The 20705-nt window shown below is 44.5% G+C and overlaps 2 protein-coding genes across 2 annotated transcripts in view; one reads left to right on the top strand and one right to left on the bottom strand.

Moving 5' to 3' along the window:
• The window catches only part of LOC119449490 (post-GPI attachment to proteins factor 2-like), a 354194-nt gene that overhangs the window by 35703 nt on the left and 297786 nt on the right, over window positions 1–20705 (top strand). The gene's annotated exons all lie outside the window — the stretch shown is intronic.
• The window catches only part of LOC119449489 (NF-X1-type zinc finger protein NFXL1-like), a 54036-nt gene that overhangs the window by 18772 nt on the left and 14559 nt on the right, over window positions 1–20705 (bottom strand). The window contains exons 8-13 of the mRNA XM_037712669.2: window positions 19005–19119; window positions 18116–18231; window positions 11054–11185; window positions 8501–8591; window positions 5991–6111; window positions 3163–3322 (exon numbers count right to left, since the gene is read on the bottom strand). Coding sequence (XP_037568597.1) covers window positions 3163–3322; window positions 5991–6111; window positions 8501–8591; window positions 11054–11185; window positions 18116–18231; window positions 19005–19119 — 735 coding nt within the window. The remainder of the gene's footprint in view (window positions 1–3162; window positions 3323–5990; window positions 6112–8500; window positions 8592–11053; window positions 11186–18115; window positions 18232–19004; window positions 19120–20705) is intronic.

Below are 20705 nucleotides of genomic sequence, written 5' to 3'. Positions count from 1 at the left end.
TAGTGTGTCAGTTACGTGCTTCGTCTTTCGCGTTGTGCTAGCGTGTGCAGCGTAGTGCAGCTTCCATATGCACGACGGTTGCTCATGGTCATCGACGTTGGTAGTCGTGATGGAGGAGACGTGCCACCAGGCGTCAGCGTGGGTGCATCAACGCCTAAGGGCGCTTTAGCCACAAAACACCAATAGACATTATATATCAATGTGCAATAAACATTACACTACTTCTGTGAAGACACGTTTCACTTTCGTGTTCTATACCGATTCCTATATAAGAGGGATCAACCACATTTTTTTCAACTGCCCGGTAATTAAGAAACTTTTACAGCACCTTCCTGGCAAGAAAAATCCACCGATTACTGTACTTTTCTTTTATAAAAGGTTTAATTTCTTTACCAAAATTTCAATATAATGAAGTGAGGTGCCGATTTCATTGACTTCGTTATATGAAGGTTTAACTAGCACTTTTTTTTTTCCCCCTGCATATTTCCCATCTTTGCACATGAAGCTTTCCACGCATGTACACAACATGCCACAACAGCATATTGCACCAAAGCTAGCAGAGAAGGCTGCTACAGTCAAACCCGAATATAACGAACTCGGACAGAGCGAAATATGCTCTCTATCGAATACTCCAAGTTATCCTATCATTATGCACGTAAAATGTATTTTTTATAACGAACCAGACATTGGATACATCGAACTTTGAGCGTGCACGATCTGTCACCAAACAGCCGCAAACGTGCTCCTCCGCCGGTTCTGGGTAGTCTCCTACAGTCACCAAGCAGCTGCACCGCCCGGTCAGTGCAAGACAACAGTGAGTTTGCCATGCTATGGGAAGAGCTCGCCGACGTTCCAGATGCTGTGCCAGAATATGTTGCCTTCGAGGATTTTTTTATGGCTGACGACGACTTAGCTGTGACGGCGAGCCCGCTGGACTCGGACATTGTTGCCAACGCCTGGTGCAGCCGACGAGCCACCGCCGGAAGACGATCGCCCTCTACTGACGTTACATGAAGTCCTTTCTGCTGCCGACATGCTGCAACGATACTGCTCGGGGATACAGGGAAGCGGACTGGAGTTCATTGAAAAGATGTCGCGTGTCGAAAATACAACCCTCATTGATAAAGCTAAACGAAGTGTACAGGCAAAAATCACTGCCTTACTGCAGTGATTTGCCACTTTTCTGTGCAATAAATTGCTTTTGAAGTAATTATTCACGACGAGTGGCATGGTTTTTCTTTGTTAGCATGTTTTCGCTTCACTGTTCACAAGATCGCGTATAACAAACTTGCTGCTCAAGTTCATTATAAGCGGGTTCGGTTAAGCCAAACTACTCCATATATCGAACAAATAACGTTGAATCACGCTGTTCGTTATAACCGGGTTTGACTCTAGATGTAAAGGCCCATTCACCTTAGTGGTGCAATCTTACCCAACATATTTGTGAAGCAAACCAGAGATGACAATACATATATGTATTTTGATATAAAGTTGAACGATGTTATAACAATGTTGCGTCCGACACACAAATACCTTTGTTCTATCCAATATCCATTATAAGCACACACGCTAATATTGAAGAACAAGAAAAGAAAAAAAGAAAAAACACGACCAGGCGTAGGCGAAAGAAATGCAAGTGTGCTGTCTCCGATGGACCAGCAAGGGGTTTTCTGCAAGTTTTGATGGCTTGTCAGCAGCTTGCCATGCTGATATGTAGCAGGGGAACAACAAATTAGAGAAATGTGCTTCACACCGTCATTAACATGCTGCCGTGTGATCCCTGTGATCATACAGCAACGGCCCATTAGCTGCGGTCCAACCAAGCCAAACCACTGGCTAAAACATGTCCATGCATCCATAATGTGCCATTTCAAATTGCCCTTAATGAGTACAGCCACAGACTGATTTTTTGGACACCAAAGGGGCCACACGCAAACTTGAACTCCGCTGCTAAAGCCACCAGTCTAGCATGTGCGTGTAAGCTCACATTAAATTGCCGATGAAGTCTATCAGTATGAACATATTGACGGAAGGCTCCCCACAAGGCCAGTAGCTCCATTGGCTGTAAGCAAATTTGTCACAGCCAAAGTGCCCAGGCCACTATGCCTAACCAGCGCCATTTCAACAAGAGTCGGCACACAAAGTTTCACTTCGATGCTGAGCCGACGTGGCAGCAACTTTGTTCACGGCTGCCGTGTTTGCAGCATCCTGCACACAGATTATGTCCTACACTGATTATGTCCAAAAAACCATGTGGCAGTATCCATCATTTCAACTGGTGTTATACATTGGTTCTAGAGGTAGGTGAAAATGCACAAGGAAGTCTGAATAGTCATGCAGCTCCAAAAAATCGGCCACACGAAAAATCGGTTGGTGACAGTATATGACATTTGTGCTACCAAAATAAATATTTTGAGCTGCATGCAAACAAAATTTGCTTTGCTATAAATGATACCAGTTTCGAAACTTTATAATCTGTCAAATCCCACATGTTAGGTTTCGTTATAGCACTATAATATCTCAATGAAATAAAGCATGACAAATGAAATTTTATATTTACTTTGTTAATTCGTGTTCACTATATCGAGGTTCGACTGTACATCCATATGAACAACTGGGTGTAGGCTTCACCCGCCGGGGTGGCTCAGTCAGCTAAGGTGTTGCGCTGCTGAGCACGAGATCGCGGGATCGATTCCCGGCCGCGGCGGCCGCATTTCGATGGAGGCGAAATGCAAAAACGCCCGTGTGCTTGCGTTGTAGTGCACGTTAAAGAACCCCAGGTGGTCAAAATTATTCCGGAGCCCTCCACTACGGCGTGCCTCATAATCAAAACTGGTTTTGGCATGTAAAACCCCAGAAAGAAGAAGAAGAAGGTGTAGCCTTCCTAAACAAGTGAGCATGCGAGTACTGCTATGCTGATTTCAAGCTTGGTGACAAGATCTCTTCCAGATAAACTGCATGAAAACAACTCATAACTTTATACTTTTGCAGGATATAGTTACCCGAATTATGCAGCAGCTATAACCACATGCATCCGCGCATGCTTTGAAAAAAAAAAAACACACACTTTCAGAAAAGAAAAAAAAAGTTGTTTTCAAACATAATGCATGGATTAGGATACTTCATGCACATTCCCCAAATAACAATTGCAATAGAACAAACCTGCTTGGGTACAATTTTGGTCCAGACAGCCGAGTGGCAGCGAGCTTTGCATATGTGGCCACACTTTAGCGTGCGGTTGCACTTCTGGGTGCAAGGCGGGCAACGACCATCATGACAGGAATGTGGGTCTCGCTTCTCATGATTGCATTCTGGAGGGATGCTGAAGACGGCACGCACAAACAAAGACGTTAGCGTGGGTTCCTTTCCAGGAGAAAGGACTTGAGAAACTATTAACTGAACTTTAAACTTTGTTTTATAACCATACAATGTGCAGACAAAAAGCCACCTTTCAACTTTATTAGGTCTGTTTCCTCTATCAGCAGTTGGCCACACGCACACATGTAAAACTAACAAAATGTTGCATACAAAATGTGCGTATTCATTGTGTATTCAAAGAAAGTATAGGTTTATTAATAGCATCACTTTAAGCTGCAGCAAATACTGACAAGAATAGGTAGAATAAATAATGCAGGTTATATACCGTGTGTCCCAGCTAACATTAGCCAAGCTGTTCAACAAAAAAAGAAAAAAAAATATTTAAAAAACACAGTGCAAGATACAATTATAAGACCTACAATGTTCGGTCGCCAGAGTTATAACAACCGAACACCATAGGTCTCAAAATTATATCTTGCACAATGTTTGTGTTTTTTTTTTTTTTCATTGAACAGCTTGGCTAACGTTAGCTGGGACACCCTAAAGAACTATACAAAAAAAAAAAAACCCATAAAATACTATCTAACTCACATCAACTTCGATTTTAAAAGAACATCAATAGGAATACACAACCAAATACATAATAGTACAAATGCACTTAAGCAAATCATGCTTTCCATCATAAGGAAATAGTAATACAGAAAGATAAGCCGCTGTCAAATCTCTTGAAATGTCTTCCAGTTCAAATGCAATTTTCTTTCTTGCATGTGGCACGAAAGACTGCCACATGCTGCTACAATCACAGAGAATCCATTTTCAAAAGACAAATCACGTGGTGTAGCATGAGCTCTAGTGTCAACATGAAACAAGTGGCAGTAAAATTCAGCTATTTAGAGCAAAGCACGACTACATTGCAAGTCACAACACTATAAAAATGTTTTTTTTTTTTTTTTCAGTCTTATGGACAGGCAGTTATATCTCAGTAGTATGTGTTGCTGGGCTAGTCAGTTCGTACTGAACAATTTCAGGCCATATATCTTATGGTCTGAAATTGTTTAGTCCTACCTTGTGGGCAGACAACCGTGGCTAAGCCCCAGTATTATTAAATAATAAAACGGTCGCTAAAAATTTCACACTTTTAATTTTCATGCAAAAAGAGTACAGCTATTTTGTATAAAAACTCCACCTTATAGAATTATTACTAGGAATTTTTTTTTGTGTCTGCATGTGAACAACTGCTCAGTTTTTTTTTTAGCACAGTACCTACAAAAGAGCTGAACTATTTCACAGCTTAAAAGGACACTAAAAGCAAATATTAAGTCAAGCTAAAGCGATAGATCGAGAATGTCTAAGGCATCAATATTATTGCAAACAGAGCTTTAGGAATCGAGAAATTTAGGTAAATGTGGGACACGATTTGAGACTCCCCTGGGACATTCATGCAAGTACTAGACCGACGACGTAGGTACTCTTCACAATTCTGTCACTAGTACTCAACCACTTGTAATAAAAAGAAAATTGAATTGCATTTTAAGATGGAAGAAAATGCTACTTCTCCAGTTCTACTTGATTTTTATAAATCCAACTCATTGATGTTACCCTTCACAATGATGCGGGTGGTCGAAACAACGTTTTGTTTTCGCTCTACTCTGCACCGCTCGCACTTTTGTATTTCAGTAGTTTCGATATCGCGTAGTGCTGCGCTAGTTTTACTGGCTCGCGAAACTCACACAAACTGCAAGTAGCAGAGAATGCCACGTTTAGGTGATGTCGCAGGATACCCGAACAGTCCACGCGACTTGGCTATGGTCCCTAGAATACTTGACCAAGAACAGCTGCCGGCGGCAAAGCCAAAGCTCTGTCTTGGCTCGGTTTCTCTATGGCCGTGCTTCTGCATTTTGTGCAAAGAACCGTAGCGCCATCTGTCAGGCACCACTTTTCTCACCGACAGCAGTGAAGGGCAGTGATGGTGTACACAACATCACCATTTCCCGCTTGGGCACGGGCGATTTGAATTGTGCTAAAGGTATGCGGAACCTTCAGACACAATTTTCTCTTAACCTAAGTAAGTTTTCATTTGTCTCGAAACAAGCGCTTCGAGGTTTGTGGAATGGTATTTTAACAGCCCAAATTGACTTAGTATTTGCTTTTAGTATCCCTTTAAGCATTGAGCTTGCAAATGACGAATGCACTCTGATCCTGAGCTTAAGCCTTTACGAAATGCACTTCAACTCCAAGCTCGACACATGGGCAGTGAACTAGTTGAGCCTTTCTACACATACCATGTGCTTTCTGAAAGCTTTTGAGGGCAGGTATGCAGTGTGCACCTGTCGGGCCATGAATGACAATGACTCACCTCTGCACGAATGCGCCCTCAATGTTCTCTCTTCTTTTTTTCCATGCTGTAATCCACTGAACATGTGTGCTTTTGCACGTCAACACAAAACCACAGTGTCTTCACTAACAGTGGGTTCCAATTACAGGCAGTCACTTCCTTTATTTTATTTATTTTTCTGCCATTGTATGAAACAAGTTGCATCTCCATACAAAGGTGTGTCTGAGAGAGGGATGAAGAGGCTGAATCCAACACCTTTGACATGTGAAATTGTTTTTTCCTTAGCAGTTGTTTAAATTAAAATCTAAAGACAAGCAAAAATAAAATTCTAACTGACCTGCAGGGCTGATGGCAGGCAGGTGCCTTGGTCATTCGCTCCCGTCCACAAGGCACAGCTACCTTGGTGGCCTTGCATCGACAAGTTAGTTCAACCTTCTCGTTGCATGGATAGCAGGGACCTAGAACCCAGAGGGCCAGCAACATTGCATGCCATACACATTTCTGTGCTAAGTTCCACATGCCAAAGAATGCAGTAAGACCAGGGTTTTTGCAACAACACACTCACTCAGTCGTGGCTATTACTGCTATAAAGGAAAGGTAAGCCAGAGTTCTCAGAATAGAGAGTTTGCCTAGACAACTTTTACTTGACTACACTATAAAAAAAGTTTGCACTCTTTGGAGCTTATCTTGTGCCTAAACAATAATCGTCATCTCGCTTGCCTTCCCTGTCTTTAATGCTGTGTGTCCAGTAGTTCCAGGTCACTAATGGCAAGCATGTTATCAGCGTGACATTGCATTCCTAACCGGAAAGTAGCGAGCACAGAGTTTTCAAAAAAAGGAAACTCAAGCCAAAAAGAAGATTTTTGGGGGGGACAAAGATACACCCTAAAGGGAGTAAACTTTATTCAGAGTTTAGGTGAACTTGGCAAGGCATGGCAATGCAAGTATGCCTAGAAATTTTAGGAAACATGCTTTAGCATTCATTCCAGTTATGTGCCGCCTGGCAAATAGGGAGGATTCTATTTTGTAAGTGCATAACAGTGCTGATGACATGACTGCACATGAGCATATAGCTAGCGCCTAGTTGTACTAGGATGGACGTAAATTAACATAAAATGGGCAAGTGCACTCCACTTACCACTATTCTTTAGTGCACTCATAAATGCAGCACATATGTGCCCAAGTGTGCCTGTTTAAAATCTCCATCCCTTCAAATTTAAGCCCCTTTCTTTCACATACAAAAGGGGTACATCTGTGAGCCATCTGTATCATAATACAGTAAAACCTCATTATAGGAAAGCTTGGTATAACCATTACTTTTTTATAGCCTAGGATGACTAACTGTAAATATTTTAGTACTACAGTGTAGCCCGGTTATAACGAAGTTGGCGGGAATCAGAAATTACTTCGCTATATCTGGACTCTAAAAAAAAATCAAGCATCAAGTAGACCAAGCAGAAAATTTTATTTACGCCCTCTGAAAAAAGTGGTCGAGGGTCCACTGCACGTGTTTCGCGTTTCAGAACAGCGGCCTCAACACTGTCCAACTGAGCGCAAATGTCCGGTTCGAAACTCAGGTACCGTATTTTCCAATGTATAAGACGCATTTTTTTTTTCTGAATTTTTCATCGGTGCGTCTTATAGAACGGTGCGACACCGACTTATGTACTTTTTTTTCCGGAAAAACTGCCGTCAAAATCGGATTCCATGTTATGGCCATGCGAAGTGCGCTGGTTGACTTAATTGCTACGGGTTCTGTGCGCGTTATCGAGGTTCTGGGTTCTTCTCATGATCAAGTTCCCGAGCGCCGTGCGAGAAGGATGGAGAAGCAACACAAGCGGCGGCAGGCGGACCGCCAGGGCATTAATCCAGCTCATGTACCTGGCGGCCGGCTTGCCTGAAATGGAAAAAAAAAAAGGAGGAAGTGCTCGCTTGGTTTAGAGACTGACCTGGCAGCACCAGCTGTGTGATGTGTTGAAGCAAGCTTTCGCAAGGAGCCAAGAATTGGTAGTTTTTTGGCCTTGTTGATTCATGCGAAAGCTCAAAAAGATGTTTGATGGAAGGACTTTCTGTTTTTCTCGAAAAAAAAAAATGCTTCGCTATATCTGCTGAGTTGCGTTTATTTACTTCGTTAAAACTGGACCGAAAAGGCATTGAAAATGTGGAAATTAGAACGGGAAATCAAGATCACTTCGTTATAACCGCTATTTTACTATAAGTGGGTTCGTTATAAGTGGGCTACACTGTATAAGCACAGTCGTATTACACACAAGTCAATTCCATTACCAAAAGACCCTCGTATGGTGTGAGCAAACTACTGTGAAATAACTTCTTATAGCACTCTCTTACGTGTATGCAGCAAAAGAAGTTTATTACTACTGAAAACAAGTGAAGAAAACAAGGTATAGTTTGGCTGTTGATCGGCATTGGCCCAAAGATGGCACTTTTTTTTAAATGATTCCTCCTCAGACAAAACTCCTTTCACAGAGCTGCCAAGGCCACTCTTGCATGTCAAGACAGTTATTGCCATGACTCTCTGCTGTTGCTACATGGTAGCATTTTTTATTGCATTGGCACATTGGATGCACAAGTATGCAGCATTTGCACTTCTAAACACTTTCGTAATCACACTTCAGCATGCTGCATGATGCTGATATAATCTGTATCACTGAAGAAATGAATGCTTGGAATTTTTTCCTGGTGGTTTGCGAGATCCAATAGCTTAGAAAAGCAACATCCAGAAGCTGTTTTCCTAGGTAACTGTGTGGCGCAGAATTGTTGATTATTGCTCGCCTTGGGGGAAGGAATGAGTAAGTAGGCCAATACTGTTATAATAAAGAATCTCACCCATATGACAGCAACTCGAGCAACGATGATTCTTGCAAGCCAAGGAGCGTCCACAGGGTTGCTCACAAGGGGGACATCTGCCATCGCAGCACTGAAAGGCCAAAAACAGTGAGGGTAACTCACCCCTTCTCCAAATACGGTTTTCCTAACATTAGGTTTACTTTTATGTTGCATTTTTTATCAATTAGCAACAGCAGCTGTCATCATTCCCACAAATATGGTGTACCAACAACATGTCCATGTGCTAGTACAGTTGTCTCCTATACTTACACAAAATATTGTACAGGCAAGCTGCATGCCTAAACAAAGAGGTCCAGTGTAGGCAAAGGGAACCAATGAACCATGTCGACACCTCTCTACTTCACTGTTGGACACTTCGGGTAACTTTTGCAGAGAAACTTTTTAGAACTTGGCACTGTCTATTAATCTAATCTCGCCTTCCAAGAAAACACACACCAAAACGGTTAGCTTATACTTCTTCTTGCCTGCATTACACTGCCACATGATGGCAGTGTCACTGCATCTTTGTGGCTTCACACTCTTCAGCTTGTTAATGAACTAAAAAATAACCCCCCCCCCCCCCCTTTCTGTCCAACTTTCATAACCTCAAACAAGGAGAGGCTGCTAGAATGAAATTGTGTTCACACTGATCAAATTTAATTTATTTTCGCACAAGTGCAGCCATAAAAAGGTAATGAAGTGCTTAGAATTGTAGAGCGTTTAATTTCACGTCAATAAGGATAATGATGAAAAATGTACTGTATTTACTCGCACAATGAACGCACGCATGTAATGAATGCACCCCCAACTTTTCCAATTCCAATCAAGAAGTTGTTTTTTTTCTTTTCCTCACATAATGAAAAATTCTGGGGTTTTACGTGCCAAAACCACGATCTGATTATGAGGCACGCCGTAGTCGGGGACTCCGGAAATTTGGACCACCTGGGATTCTTTAACGTGCACCTAAATCTAAGTACACGGGTGTTTTCGCATTTCGCCCCCATCGAAATGCGGCCGCCGTGGACGGGATTCGATCCCACGACCTCGTGCTCAGCAGCCCAACACCATAGCCACTGAGCAACTACGGCGGGTTCCTCACATAATGAACGCACCCTGAACTTGCTGCCGTGAAGTAGCAGATACACGGTACGATTTGGCGTCTGATATGGCGTCCAACGTGTACGGTTGTATCGGACGCCGTATCGGACACCGAATCATATTGTGTGTCTCCTACTTTTAATGCGGTAGCAATTATATGGACACTCCAGGCGCATTTTTGCCGTCGGCGCTGATGATCGCGCCTCAATCTTACGCATTCGAGGGAGGAAAGCAGGGAGGAAATGCGTAGTGCGCATGGCGCCGGGGGGAGGGGGGCGACGCAGCAACTGCGCATTGTGCGGCCGCGCGCACCACATATTGAAAGCGATCTGCGTCGGGGGCTGAGTCTAGCAGTGCAACGGTTGCTTATACCTTTGTGCATGCTCCGTTCTCACCGCTCAGTTTGCGTTGAAGCGATATGCAGCACGAAGGTCACTTCGCTCGCTGTTGCTGCCACGCTTTCTCACCCCAACGTTTTGACAGCGAGCGTCCGTGGTTATCCAGTGTGATGTGTTCATGTTTGCCTGTGCGCGCTGACACCATGCTTGTTATTTTCATAGTTAGCAAATGTTTTCAAGTTTATACGGCCGATAAAACTATCCTTACTTTGAGCAGCTGTTTATGCATTTGCATTGCAATCGATGGTTCACGGAGGTAGCCACAGAAAAAAAATTATTCAAAATTTTACCCCACATAATGAACGCTCCCCCAAACTTTGCGCATGTTTTTCGGGAAAGAAAGTGAGTTCATTATGTGAGTAAATACAGTATGTTCCAAAAAAGAGGACCTTAGTTCATGAAGCGCAAGATCTCCGAACAAGTCATAATGAAAGAAACAACGGGGGGGGGAGGGGGGGGGGGTGCAAGCATTGTGAGAGCAAGAGGTGCTAGCAGGTGCTTACTCTACCATACAATCACTTTTGCCACGGAAAACCAGGGAAACAACCAAGTGGACACCACAACTTGCAGAGGTTGAAAGGCCACCGAAAACGGTCAGGGCACCTCAGGCAGGCACCATTCTCACAACCATTACAGCCTGCCATGCCCACACATTCGCCTGCAACACCAGTGATCAAACAACTGCCACCTAACGTCCTAATCATTTATGGCAGGGTTTCAATGACTACATGGCTTACACTTGTGTTCTATCTTTTTCACGCCAAAAATAACTATGGATTGCCATAAACTATCCAAAACCCACAAGCTGTTGATTGTATGACTTAACACAAGTTGACTAACATGGCTTGCTCCCAACAAGCAAAGTGAAGAAGCTGTGGCCTGGACAAACAGCTTGAACACTACAGCTTGGACTCCAGAGATAAAGCGCACAGAAGCAAGTGCACCAACTTGGGGACGGCACTTAAATTTTATGGCAACATGAAAAGAAAAAGGGATGGTTCAGGGATTTGCATTTCTCACAAGGTAAAATTTTAAAATAAAAGACTAATGCACTTGCCTTTCGACTGCATGGGTGTCTTCGGCAATCCCTAAGCCTTTTGCACTTTGTTTCACAAGTGTACTCCCGGCTACATGGGACCTCTTTTTCTCGTGCTCCACATCGACACCGCTTGGGACGTATCTGAAGGCACTGGAGACAGCAATGTATTGGCAGGTCAGTTACTGGGAGGGAACAATTGGGAACAACTCATGGCTCTTATTTTTCAATTTATATATATATAGTACATATGGCCATGCTGCATAACCATCCATTTATATATGAATGGTTATGTAGCACAAATTACATAACAGTCATCAGTTCTCTGCATTATTGAGAAACTATCACATTACAAATATTCACATTAGAATTTAATCACCATCTGCAGTGATCTGTATGAACCAGGTATCTTACAATAAAACCTGGAAGCATAAAAAAAACAACCACAATGCCCAAGAAAAAAAAAAGTATAGTTCATATATGTTGTCTTCTTCCAAGTGTGCGAGCCCGCAAACAGGTGTGTGTCTTCAAACACACCTACCATGCATGTGTGTAGGTGACTATGATTAAGAAAGAAATAGTTCTGAGCAATTTGTCTTCTCCATATATATAATACATATTGTAGCGAAGAGAGACGCTAGTGAGTCCGACTCTAGTGGGCCCAGACGCTAGTGGGTCCAGTGCTTTTGCTCGGCAACGGCACTCGTGCTTGAAAGCCCCTTCTCGTTTGACTGGCGCCGCTGTGCTGCCCCGAGCTTTAATAAACTCTTTACAATTGGTGGAGGTACTGCGCCCTCAAAACCTGCAACATGGAACTTTGATCCCGCGCTGTGCCCTCAACCATGCCTGAAGAAGCGTCCCAACAAGTGCCTCCCCCTGCACCGGCACCATGCTCGGGTGTGCCTTGCCACAGGGACCCTGCTATCTTCACAGGTGCGGATGACACCAATGTTGAGGATTGGCTTACAACCTACGAATGGGTAAACGCCCACAATAAATGGGACGAAGCAGCTAAGCTCAGCAACGTGCTCTTCTACCTCGTGGGTGTGGCCAGCTTATGGTGCAACAACCATGAAACAGATTTTCCGAAGTGGTAAGACTTCAAGACGTCTTTTCTGGATGCTTTTGGTCGTCCTGCTGTTCGTAAGCTGCGCGCCGAACAGCGTTTGCAGGAACGAGCTCAGCAAGTAGGTGAATCCTTCACAAGTTACATCAAAGACATCCTGGACTTATGCAAGAAAGTCAACGCGATCATGTCGGAGTCTTATGATAAGATCAGGAATTTTATGAAAGGCATAGAAGACGATGCCTTCAACATGCTGCTTGCCAAAAGTCCTCGCACTGTGGCAGAGATAATTACACTGTGCCAAAGTTATGAGGAGCTACGCAGGCAGCGGTCATTGACCCGTCGCCCTACATCGTGCGACAAACACCTCACTGGCTTGAAGGCCATTTCTGACAGTCAGCGTCGATGGCAGAACTGAAGGTGTTCGTGCGCGAGGAAATTGCACGCCAGCTCTCCTTGATGGCCTCTGCACAACCGCAACCAGTACAAGAGCCAACGTCAAGTTTCGAGCCCCCCCCCTGCTGCGCCATCGCACACGAACTCAACAAGATTTTGCCTGAGCGCCACCAACATGTTCCTGCGGCTGCACCTCTCCGCTACGCTGAAGTCGTCGCCAGGCCCCAACAAATCCCTCCGGCTGCCCCACTCAGCTACACGGAAGTCGTCGCCAGGCCCCACCCCTTCCCTCAAGGTGGGCCTCTCACTTACGCCGACATCTTGACTGTGCCCCGACCCACAGCCCGCCATGCAACCATATCACCAGCCGCACCGCACAACGCGTCCTCCTACATGGACGGGGCCCACCACAGCGAATCGGTGGCGTACATCTGACAACCGGCCTATCTTTCTTGCGTGCGGCTACGCAGGTCACGTCACATGCTACTGTAATCACGTGCAGTCGCCTAGCGCTACAACATATGCACCAAGTCGTATGGTAGGTTCTCCCAGCCCATATTACGACGACCCTTCGGCATCGTCACCTACGTTCCGCCCAACGCCCAATACCCGCCGCTCACCTTCTCCATGCCGACGCTCACTATCAGCGATGCACCCTCGTCCCGTAGCTCGGGAAGAGGAAAACTAATCGTCGCAGTCCACGAGGCAAGGGCTGCAACGCCGGCGAAACGCGAAAGTCCTCAGGGTAGCCTGACGAATGTGATAGACGTGTTTGTTGATGGTGTTCACAAATCTGCACTCGTGGACACCGGAGCCGCCCTATCAGTTATGGACGCACAACTTTGTCGCTTGATTCGGAAAGTCACGATGCCCCTTACTGGACTGTCCCGGCGCACAGCGTATTCACCCGTTAGCGGCATGCATAGCTCGTGTTGTCATTGAGGACGTTGCATACGCCATCGCAGTTATTGTAATTTCGTCATAACCCTTTTACAATATATATATATATATCCGTCAGAAGGTATAATCCACCTTGTGATGCTGAGTTTAAGTGCAATGCGTACTTCTTGTGCACAACAAGTTAATTCTTGTGCAGTACAATTGTTGACAGGGAAAAAAAAAAAAGACAAAGACCAAGAATATCTGTGTGAAGATTATGTACTGACCACTTTATGCATTGACAGCATATAAGTAGTACAATCACTCATTGAAATAGGGGTACTGCATGCTTTGGTTGAACATGGAGCTGCAAGACATCATCACCGCTACTTCCATTGTCTGCATTTAAGCCTCAAGTATCAGAAATGTACTAGTAACACTAAAGCGTAAGTGTCAGGCTACATGTCTCTAGTGATTTATAAGGACACCAGCATCATGATACAGTACAGACCACTTATAACGTAACCGCTTATAGTGCAGGACCGGATATAGTGCGGTCTTTTCTGACTCCCATTAATTTTCCCATAGCACTCCATGTATACACGTATCGCTTATAGTGCAGTTGCGGGAAACGAAATACCGGTTACAGTGCGGCTGCCTGGGAGTACGGAAGTCAACGGAGACGACGAACGCTCCCCTCAAACGGGCGCCCCAAGGAGTGCTCGAGGAAGAAAGAGAGACGAAGTGTAGGAGAAGGGCACGTGGTGCGAACGAACAGCCAGTGAGGCTGAAACCAGAATCTTGAGTGTGAGTCATGAAATATCACGGCGCGCATAGTGAGCGAGGGCCACGAAACTGCCAACGCCGGCCAACGCTCGCTTCACGATAACGACAGTAAACGAAACTTCAGGGGAGGAGGGCAGCACGGAAGCGGATTTTGCCTCGACAACTCCGCCGCTTCTGTGGCTCCCCTCGCCCTCCCTCACTTTCGACTGTCACCGTGCACGCCCGCCGTGCAGGCACCGCCGCTCCAGCCGGCCCAGCGCCAGCTCCCCGAAGTTTCGTTTTCTGCCGTTATCGGGAAGCGGGCGTTTGCCGGCGTGGGCAGTTTCGTTGGCCGGCCTGGGACAGCGCTGCTGTTTCCCTCTGTGCCGTAGCCGCAGCGTGCAAGGTCAACATGTGACTAGAAAGTAGAAGCATGAAGGAGAAAGAAAGGTTCACTGCCATTTTCTACGCGAGGCTGAGACGTCGGCACGTACACGCATGTTCCGGCGCAATGCAGAATCGGCGACCTTGCCATTTGAGAGAGGGTGAAATTTCCGCTGCGTTTTTTTTTTTTCTTTCCTTTTTTTTCTGTTTTGTTAGCACGTGACATTGAGGCGTCTCTCCTAAGCTTTTACTCTATGGCAGTGCCGGAGCAATGCTGGTTGGAAGCGCCGCCGCGTGATTTGGTTCGAATTAACAAGATTCGACTGTAAATTGAATGCAAACGTTCTAGCTGCATTCCTCGACTGTCGCATACGCGTAGTGGCTCGGTGCACACGTTTTGCATGTGTGCGGTCCTTGAAAATTGTTGCTTTGGTTATAGTGCGGTACCGCTTATAGTGCGGATATTCGCGACTCCGGCGACTTACGTTATAAGCGGTCTACACTGTAATACTGTTACACCTGCATATACAGCGTGTCTTTATTTAGACCATACAGATCTCTTCTAAAAAATCCGAGGACACCGAAACACTTCTTATGTGTTGTGAAAGCGAAAGCAATTAATGTCCAATTGAATGCCGCTGAGTGGTCCGAGTTTTGCGCTGCGAGTGAAGTACCATAGCGTTACGTGATGCCGCATGCCACCAACATCCTGTGCAACGAGAGACCGAGGAAGCAGCAGTGGCCACGAAGGCCAGCAAGCGCATGCAGCAGCTAAACCCAGTGGGGGTGAGAGATAAATACAAACTGCCCGCCGGCTTCCAAGAGCAAGGGTGACGTGGCATCATGGCAATGCCCTCTCCCCTAACACAACACCTGGCCCAATAACGCAGCAGCAGGTGTTTCCTTTCACTCACTCTGCTCCATTGAGGCGTGCTCGTGACGTTGCGTCGCAGCCAAAGGGAATTTACCAGCCATTTCGCTGCTACAGATGCTGGCTTTTTTGCTCAATGGGCCATTTAACACTTTGCAATCAAAAAATTACGACAAGTAGGCCATACTGAACGTGTGTTTTGCAGAGGAAGGATGAGGCAAGGTCGACATACTCTGCCTCAAATAACACAAGTTTAAAAAGACCAACAAAAATTTGTAAGAGAGTTTTTGAATAGGGGCCCCAAAGAGCTTTGCGGGTGTTAGCGTCGGGGCATGCAGGGGTGAAGAGATTTAAAATAGGGCTTTGCATTTGGGAATAGAGTCTTATGCTTGCAGCGCCACTACTGTGTCAAAGAAAAGCTATTATAAATATTAAATAATTTATACCATTTTATGATAAGAGCAATTTTGACTTTCGTGTTCTTGTGTTTAATTACAACTGTTCTTGTGTTTAATTGCAACTTAGAGGTTATTCTATTAGCAGCAAGCAATTTGGTGCACTTAATTTTGAGTAACCAACTTTATGTGCCTTCACCAGCCAAGCTAATCTATGTTAGGCCTACGAGCCATGAAATCGACAATCGAATTCAGAATCAGCGGCGTCTAATAAATCAATCTCCATTACGCACAGTTGAGAGAAAGCGATAAGCGCAGTCACTTCTCCTAGCTTACGAACTTGACATGTTACCACGAATCGAGCCCAGTTTGCTGCTCAGTTCGAGCTTTCGCTTCGATGGGCGCCGCCATGTTTGTTGATGCAAAGCTTTTGGGGCAACTTTTGGGGCTCCCGCTAAATCAGTGAAATAGCGTGCCCAACGCAAAACCCAAACGCAGTTTGCGTCTCACGCATGCACAGTGGCGGCGATGCTATTTCTTTGGGGCCCCTATTCTAAACTCTCTACTAACTTTTCTTTTTAGAATGTTGGGGCAGTTGTTTATATGGAAAATTTGGAGACAGTCACATGTTAATGCATCCTTTTTTTTTAAATATTGCACTAAATTTGAGATATTCATCATCTAATTTCAACATTCAATCCAAACAATATCAAAACTGGGCGCACTGGGTGCGAAAAAGAGACAGAAGCGTCCCGTGATGAAGTGTGTGAGATGAAGTTTAAATGATGGCATGTTGCAACAAATACTTACACAAGGTACGTATTCTGTGACGATCACTTTCGGCGATCGTATCGACTAGGCGACAGTATCACCGTCAAGCGTGCACTGATTGGCTGGTTGAGCACTACGTCATGCGAAGGCGATTGTATCGCCGAAGCGATCATCGCAGATGTTCGCTAGGCAAAACATGCCGTATCAGTATATCCTGCGACTGGCTACAACGTTCAGTTTCATACTTCATCATGCTCTTCATCACAGGGCGTTTCCGTCTGATATAACAGTGGGCCCGGGCCGCTTTTTATGCACTCTCGACATGCTTGGTTTTGATAGTGCCTAGATTGAGCATTGAAATTTGATTATGAATATCTTAAATTAGGTGCAATTTCTGAGATCTATAAGAAAATGCGAATGCACTAAAATGTGATGCCTCCAAATTTCCCATATAAACAACTGCCCTGCAAGTTCAATAAAGAAGTTAATTAGTCTTTTAAAGCTTGCGTTATTCGCAGCAAAGTATGTCCAATTCATCTTGAACCTCCTATGTAAAAATTCCATGCATAGAAAAAAATAACCTGTATCAGGAACAGATTTTAGTTGCAATAGGAGTTAGTATGCTTTGTTTCAACATTGTCTCAGAAGATGGTGCCATCATAACTGTTTAATGCATTACCACTACATTAACATGGCAATACTAAAATGCTAGTACACTAGAATCTCCATGATGCAATTCTGCATAATACGTTTTTTGGGATAATACGATTCTTTTTCTTTTCCCGATAATACGATTTGGTTGCATAATACATTCGATAATACGATTTTCAGATGATACGCTTTATTTTCCAATTTCCGTGAAGATTATATCAAACAGATTCCACTGTACACATACGCTCAATGAATGATTGAATGTTCAGCATGTTTTAGAAGTGGTCATAGCAATGAATCACACTAAACGAAGCTTATAATTTTCATCTGGCACTTTGGTCGAATCTTCAATATTAACAGCCTCTTTTCGAACACTCACAGCCTCTTTTCAGTTTCCACACAATCTTGTGTATTGAAGTAATCACACAAGGTATTGAAGGTCATGAAACAGCATCCACAAATATGGGGTACGTCTTATGCGCCTGTCCACATCCTCTTGGATTTCGACTTTGTGAGCCGTATTGAGGTCGGCGACAAGCGATGATGTGAACACAGCGATGGCGATCCTTCTGTCACATGACAGCTTCTACAAAGTGGTTGTTTTGTTTTGTTGGCATGCGCAGAACGTGCTAACAAATGATGCCACATCAATGGTGAACCATAGCAGCTCTTGGGCGTAACAACCAAGAAGAGAAAGGTAACAAACAGGAAGCTAGTACACATGTCCTAATGGAAACTACATGGGACTGGTGCTTCAGTGCATAAGAACTAGGAAAACGTAACAAACAGGAATGTATATGAATGGCGTTCTACTGTATTAGAAATCAATTTTCTTCCCATCAACTAGACAATTCAACACATGCATCTTGTGCTGCATTAAGAATGGTAACGGATCTGCTTCTTACTGGAGGGCAGCTGCCTAGGTGGCAGCGCTGACTACAATGGTGGATGCCACAAGCGAGCAGCTTGTCACAGGTGTCTCCGCAAGGTCCCACATCTTCGGTGCACGGCAGCTCCCACTCTGAAGCAGTAAAATAACATGTCAAAAGTACACCAAGGGTCGATTTCAGGCATCTGGCTCTCCGACACATGCCCTAATATAAAAACACTACCCTTTTTCGCATCGCTTCCATTTAAATACAGCCACTATGACAAGGTATAAAAACACTGCGCTCAGTAGATGTCAGTAATATGGATAAAAGGCAAAAACTTAAGGCACAAAAATCAGCAGAAGACAATGTAAAAGTACAGTAGAACCTCGTTCATACGTATAGAAAGAAAAAAAAACAAGAAAAAACGTACTAACAGTGAAAACGTACAATCCGAAGAAATTAAAAAATTTGACAGACTCAACTGCAGTTGAGATCTATGTAATGCGAAGCGTTGCACGAATCGTTGTGGCACAAGGCACAAGACGCTGACGTGCGTTGAGCTGTTAAGGCTTTGGCGGCCCGAAGCTCGTTTTGTTGTTGTCTTATTGCGTAGTGTATTAAGAGACAGCGACAGAAACCAAAACGATATTGAGCTGGTGGGCGACACCGGATGCCACAGGAGTGAAACGTGATGCTCACATCCCGCCACCTGCAGTGGGGAACGGCAGCGCATTTGGGTTATCGCCTACTAAGAGCATGCAATACGCTTCTAACGGCACTACGCCCCATGAGCTATATTGTTCTCAAGTGCACTCACAGGATGCCTGTCGCACCAACAAAGCGTCTCAATGGGTGTGTTGCACAAATGTAAAAACTGTTCTCAAAAGTGGTCGATTCAAAATACAGCCCCAGCCTAACTTACTTGACTTTCCACAGGGGCACTCCCTAGGACCCGATCTTGGACAGACCGAGCAAGGGCCCTTGTGACACACACTTTCACACTTGTGCTCTCCACATGACAAAAGCTTACCGCAAACCTGTAAAACACAGAGCAGTGCATCTGTAATTCGTCACACCATGCCACTACACGACAAAGTGCCAATCAAGATTATAAATAATGTGTTGATAAAAGATAAGTGCAGAAACCACCGAAGATGATTGTCAAAGTAAGCAAAGATGATACTGCTTTGTACCACACTGTGCTTGTCTCCATATACTTTTTTTTTTTCTTGTCATTTGTGTTGTGTGGATGTTGCACAGCTACACCTTGAAGTCTATTGCACGCACAACAGCAAAACTAGGCAGTTGTGTGAAGGCATCAACAGCAAGACACTGCTTGAACTTTGCTGCCAATGCAGGTCTAGCTTTTGTCATGTATAGTAGTGTTTTACAACATGCAATGTCGGGTCCTTTCTGCCACTGACCTGGGCCGATCCTGAAGGCAGTGCAATGCCCCATGTTACATGCAATGTCGGGTCCTTTCTGCCACTGACCTGGGCCGATCCTGAAGGCAGTGCAATGCCCCATGTTATCTCAAAGCGCTAGCTACCACACCAGTACGTTGGGGGAAACTGACATGCTTTCCCTTCTTTAAGTAAATTGTTGCTACGCGATGTGATGCACACACTAAGCATTTCAATGTGCGAGCTTGCAAGAGAAAGGATGAGTGGTAGGGCTGTTATAATCTTGTGCCACACGTACAACTGTGTGCTAACGTGTAGGACAGCTTAGCTCTCGCGTGTCTGCACCGTTGATAAAACGGAAATAGGTGCTGCACAAGGGGGACCCGTGGGTTATATCTCACTGTCAGAAAATCTTTTTTTTATTGAGCAACAGCTTGAGTTAAGGGGACACTAAAGGAAAATATTACGTCGAGCTATATTGAAATATTAGCCTTCTGTAATAACAAAATTGCCATTCGTAGCAAAAAACAGAGCTTCATTAAGCAAGAAAATGACGAAAAGAGAAAATCGGAGTAGCGCCACCTATTTTTGACTGTGGCACCTCTCATGTGATGTCAGACAGAGGGCGGCTGACAAATAGGGATTACATCAACTCATGATTGCATGAACAGGTGATTAAACTTGAGGAGCAGCAGCGGGACCTTCGATGGCAATTTTCTACGCAACAAAGTCATATATTGGCACACAGAAAATGATGATAGACTTCTAGAGAAGAAATATATAGATTTAACTCGGGTTAGTATTCTTCTTTAGTGTCCCTTTAAACATGTTTCGACATCTTTGTGACGCATAAATACGACACACCAATACGCTAGCAGTGTACCCCGTCACCCCACTGAGCCTACCTGGTGACAAACACAGCCAACCAGGCACACCAAACCCCAAGAATATAGGCAGAGGAAGCACCTTGAGACAACAATGAATTATCATGGGCGTGGCAATCAGCTTCACATCAGCAGCAGTCAAATTGCTACAGAACTTTTACATGCACTGGCACTTTGGTAGAAACTGACTGAAGGGCAGGGCTCATAATTTAAGATTATTTAAGATGGACCAGCGTTAGCCAGTTAACTATGAAAACTAAGCTAAAACCCCTCACCCACCGCAGAGTTCTATCCAAGTTGAATTTTATCTATGAGCTCTATCATGGCCACTTGAAA

The sequence above is a fragment of the Dermacentor silvarum genome, chromosome 4 (assembly GCF_013339745.2).
Source record: "Dermacentor silvarum isolate Dsil-2018 chromosome 4, BIME_Dsil_1.4, whole genome shotgun sequence".
Lineage (NCBI taxonomy): Eukaryota > Metazoa > Arthropoda > Arachnida > Ixodida > Ixodidae > Dermacentor > Dermacentor silvarum.
This window is presented reverse-complemented; position numbering and strand designations above follow the sequence as displayed.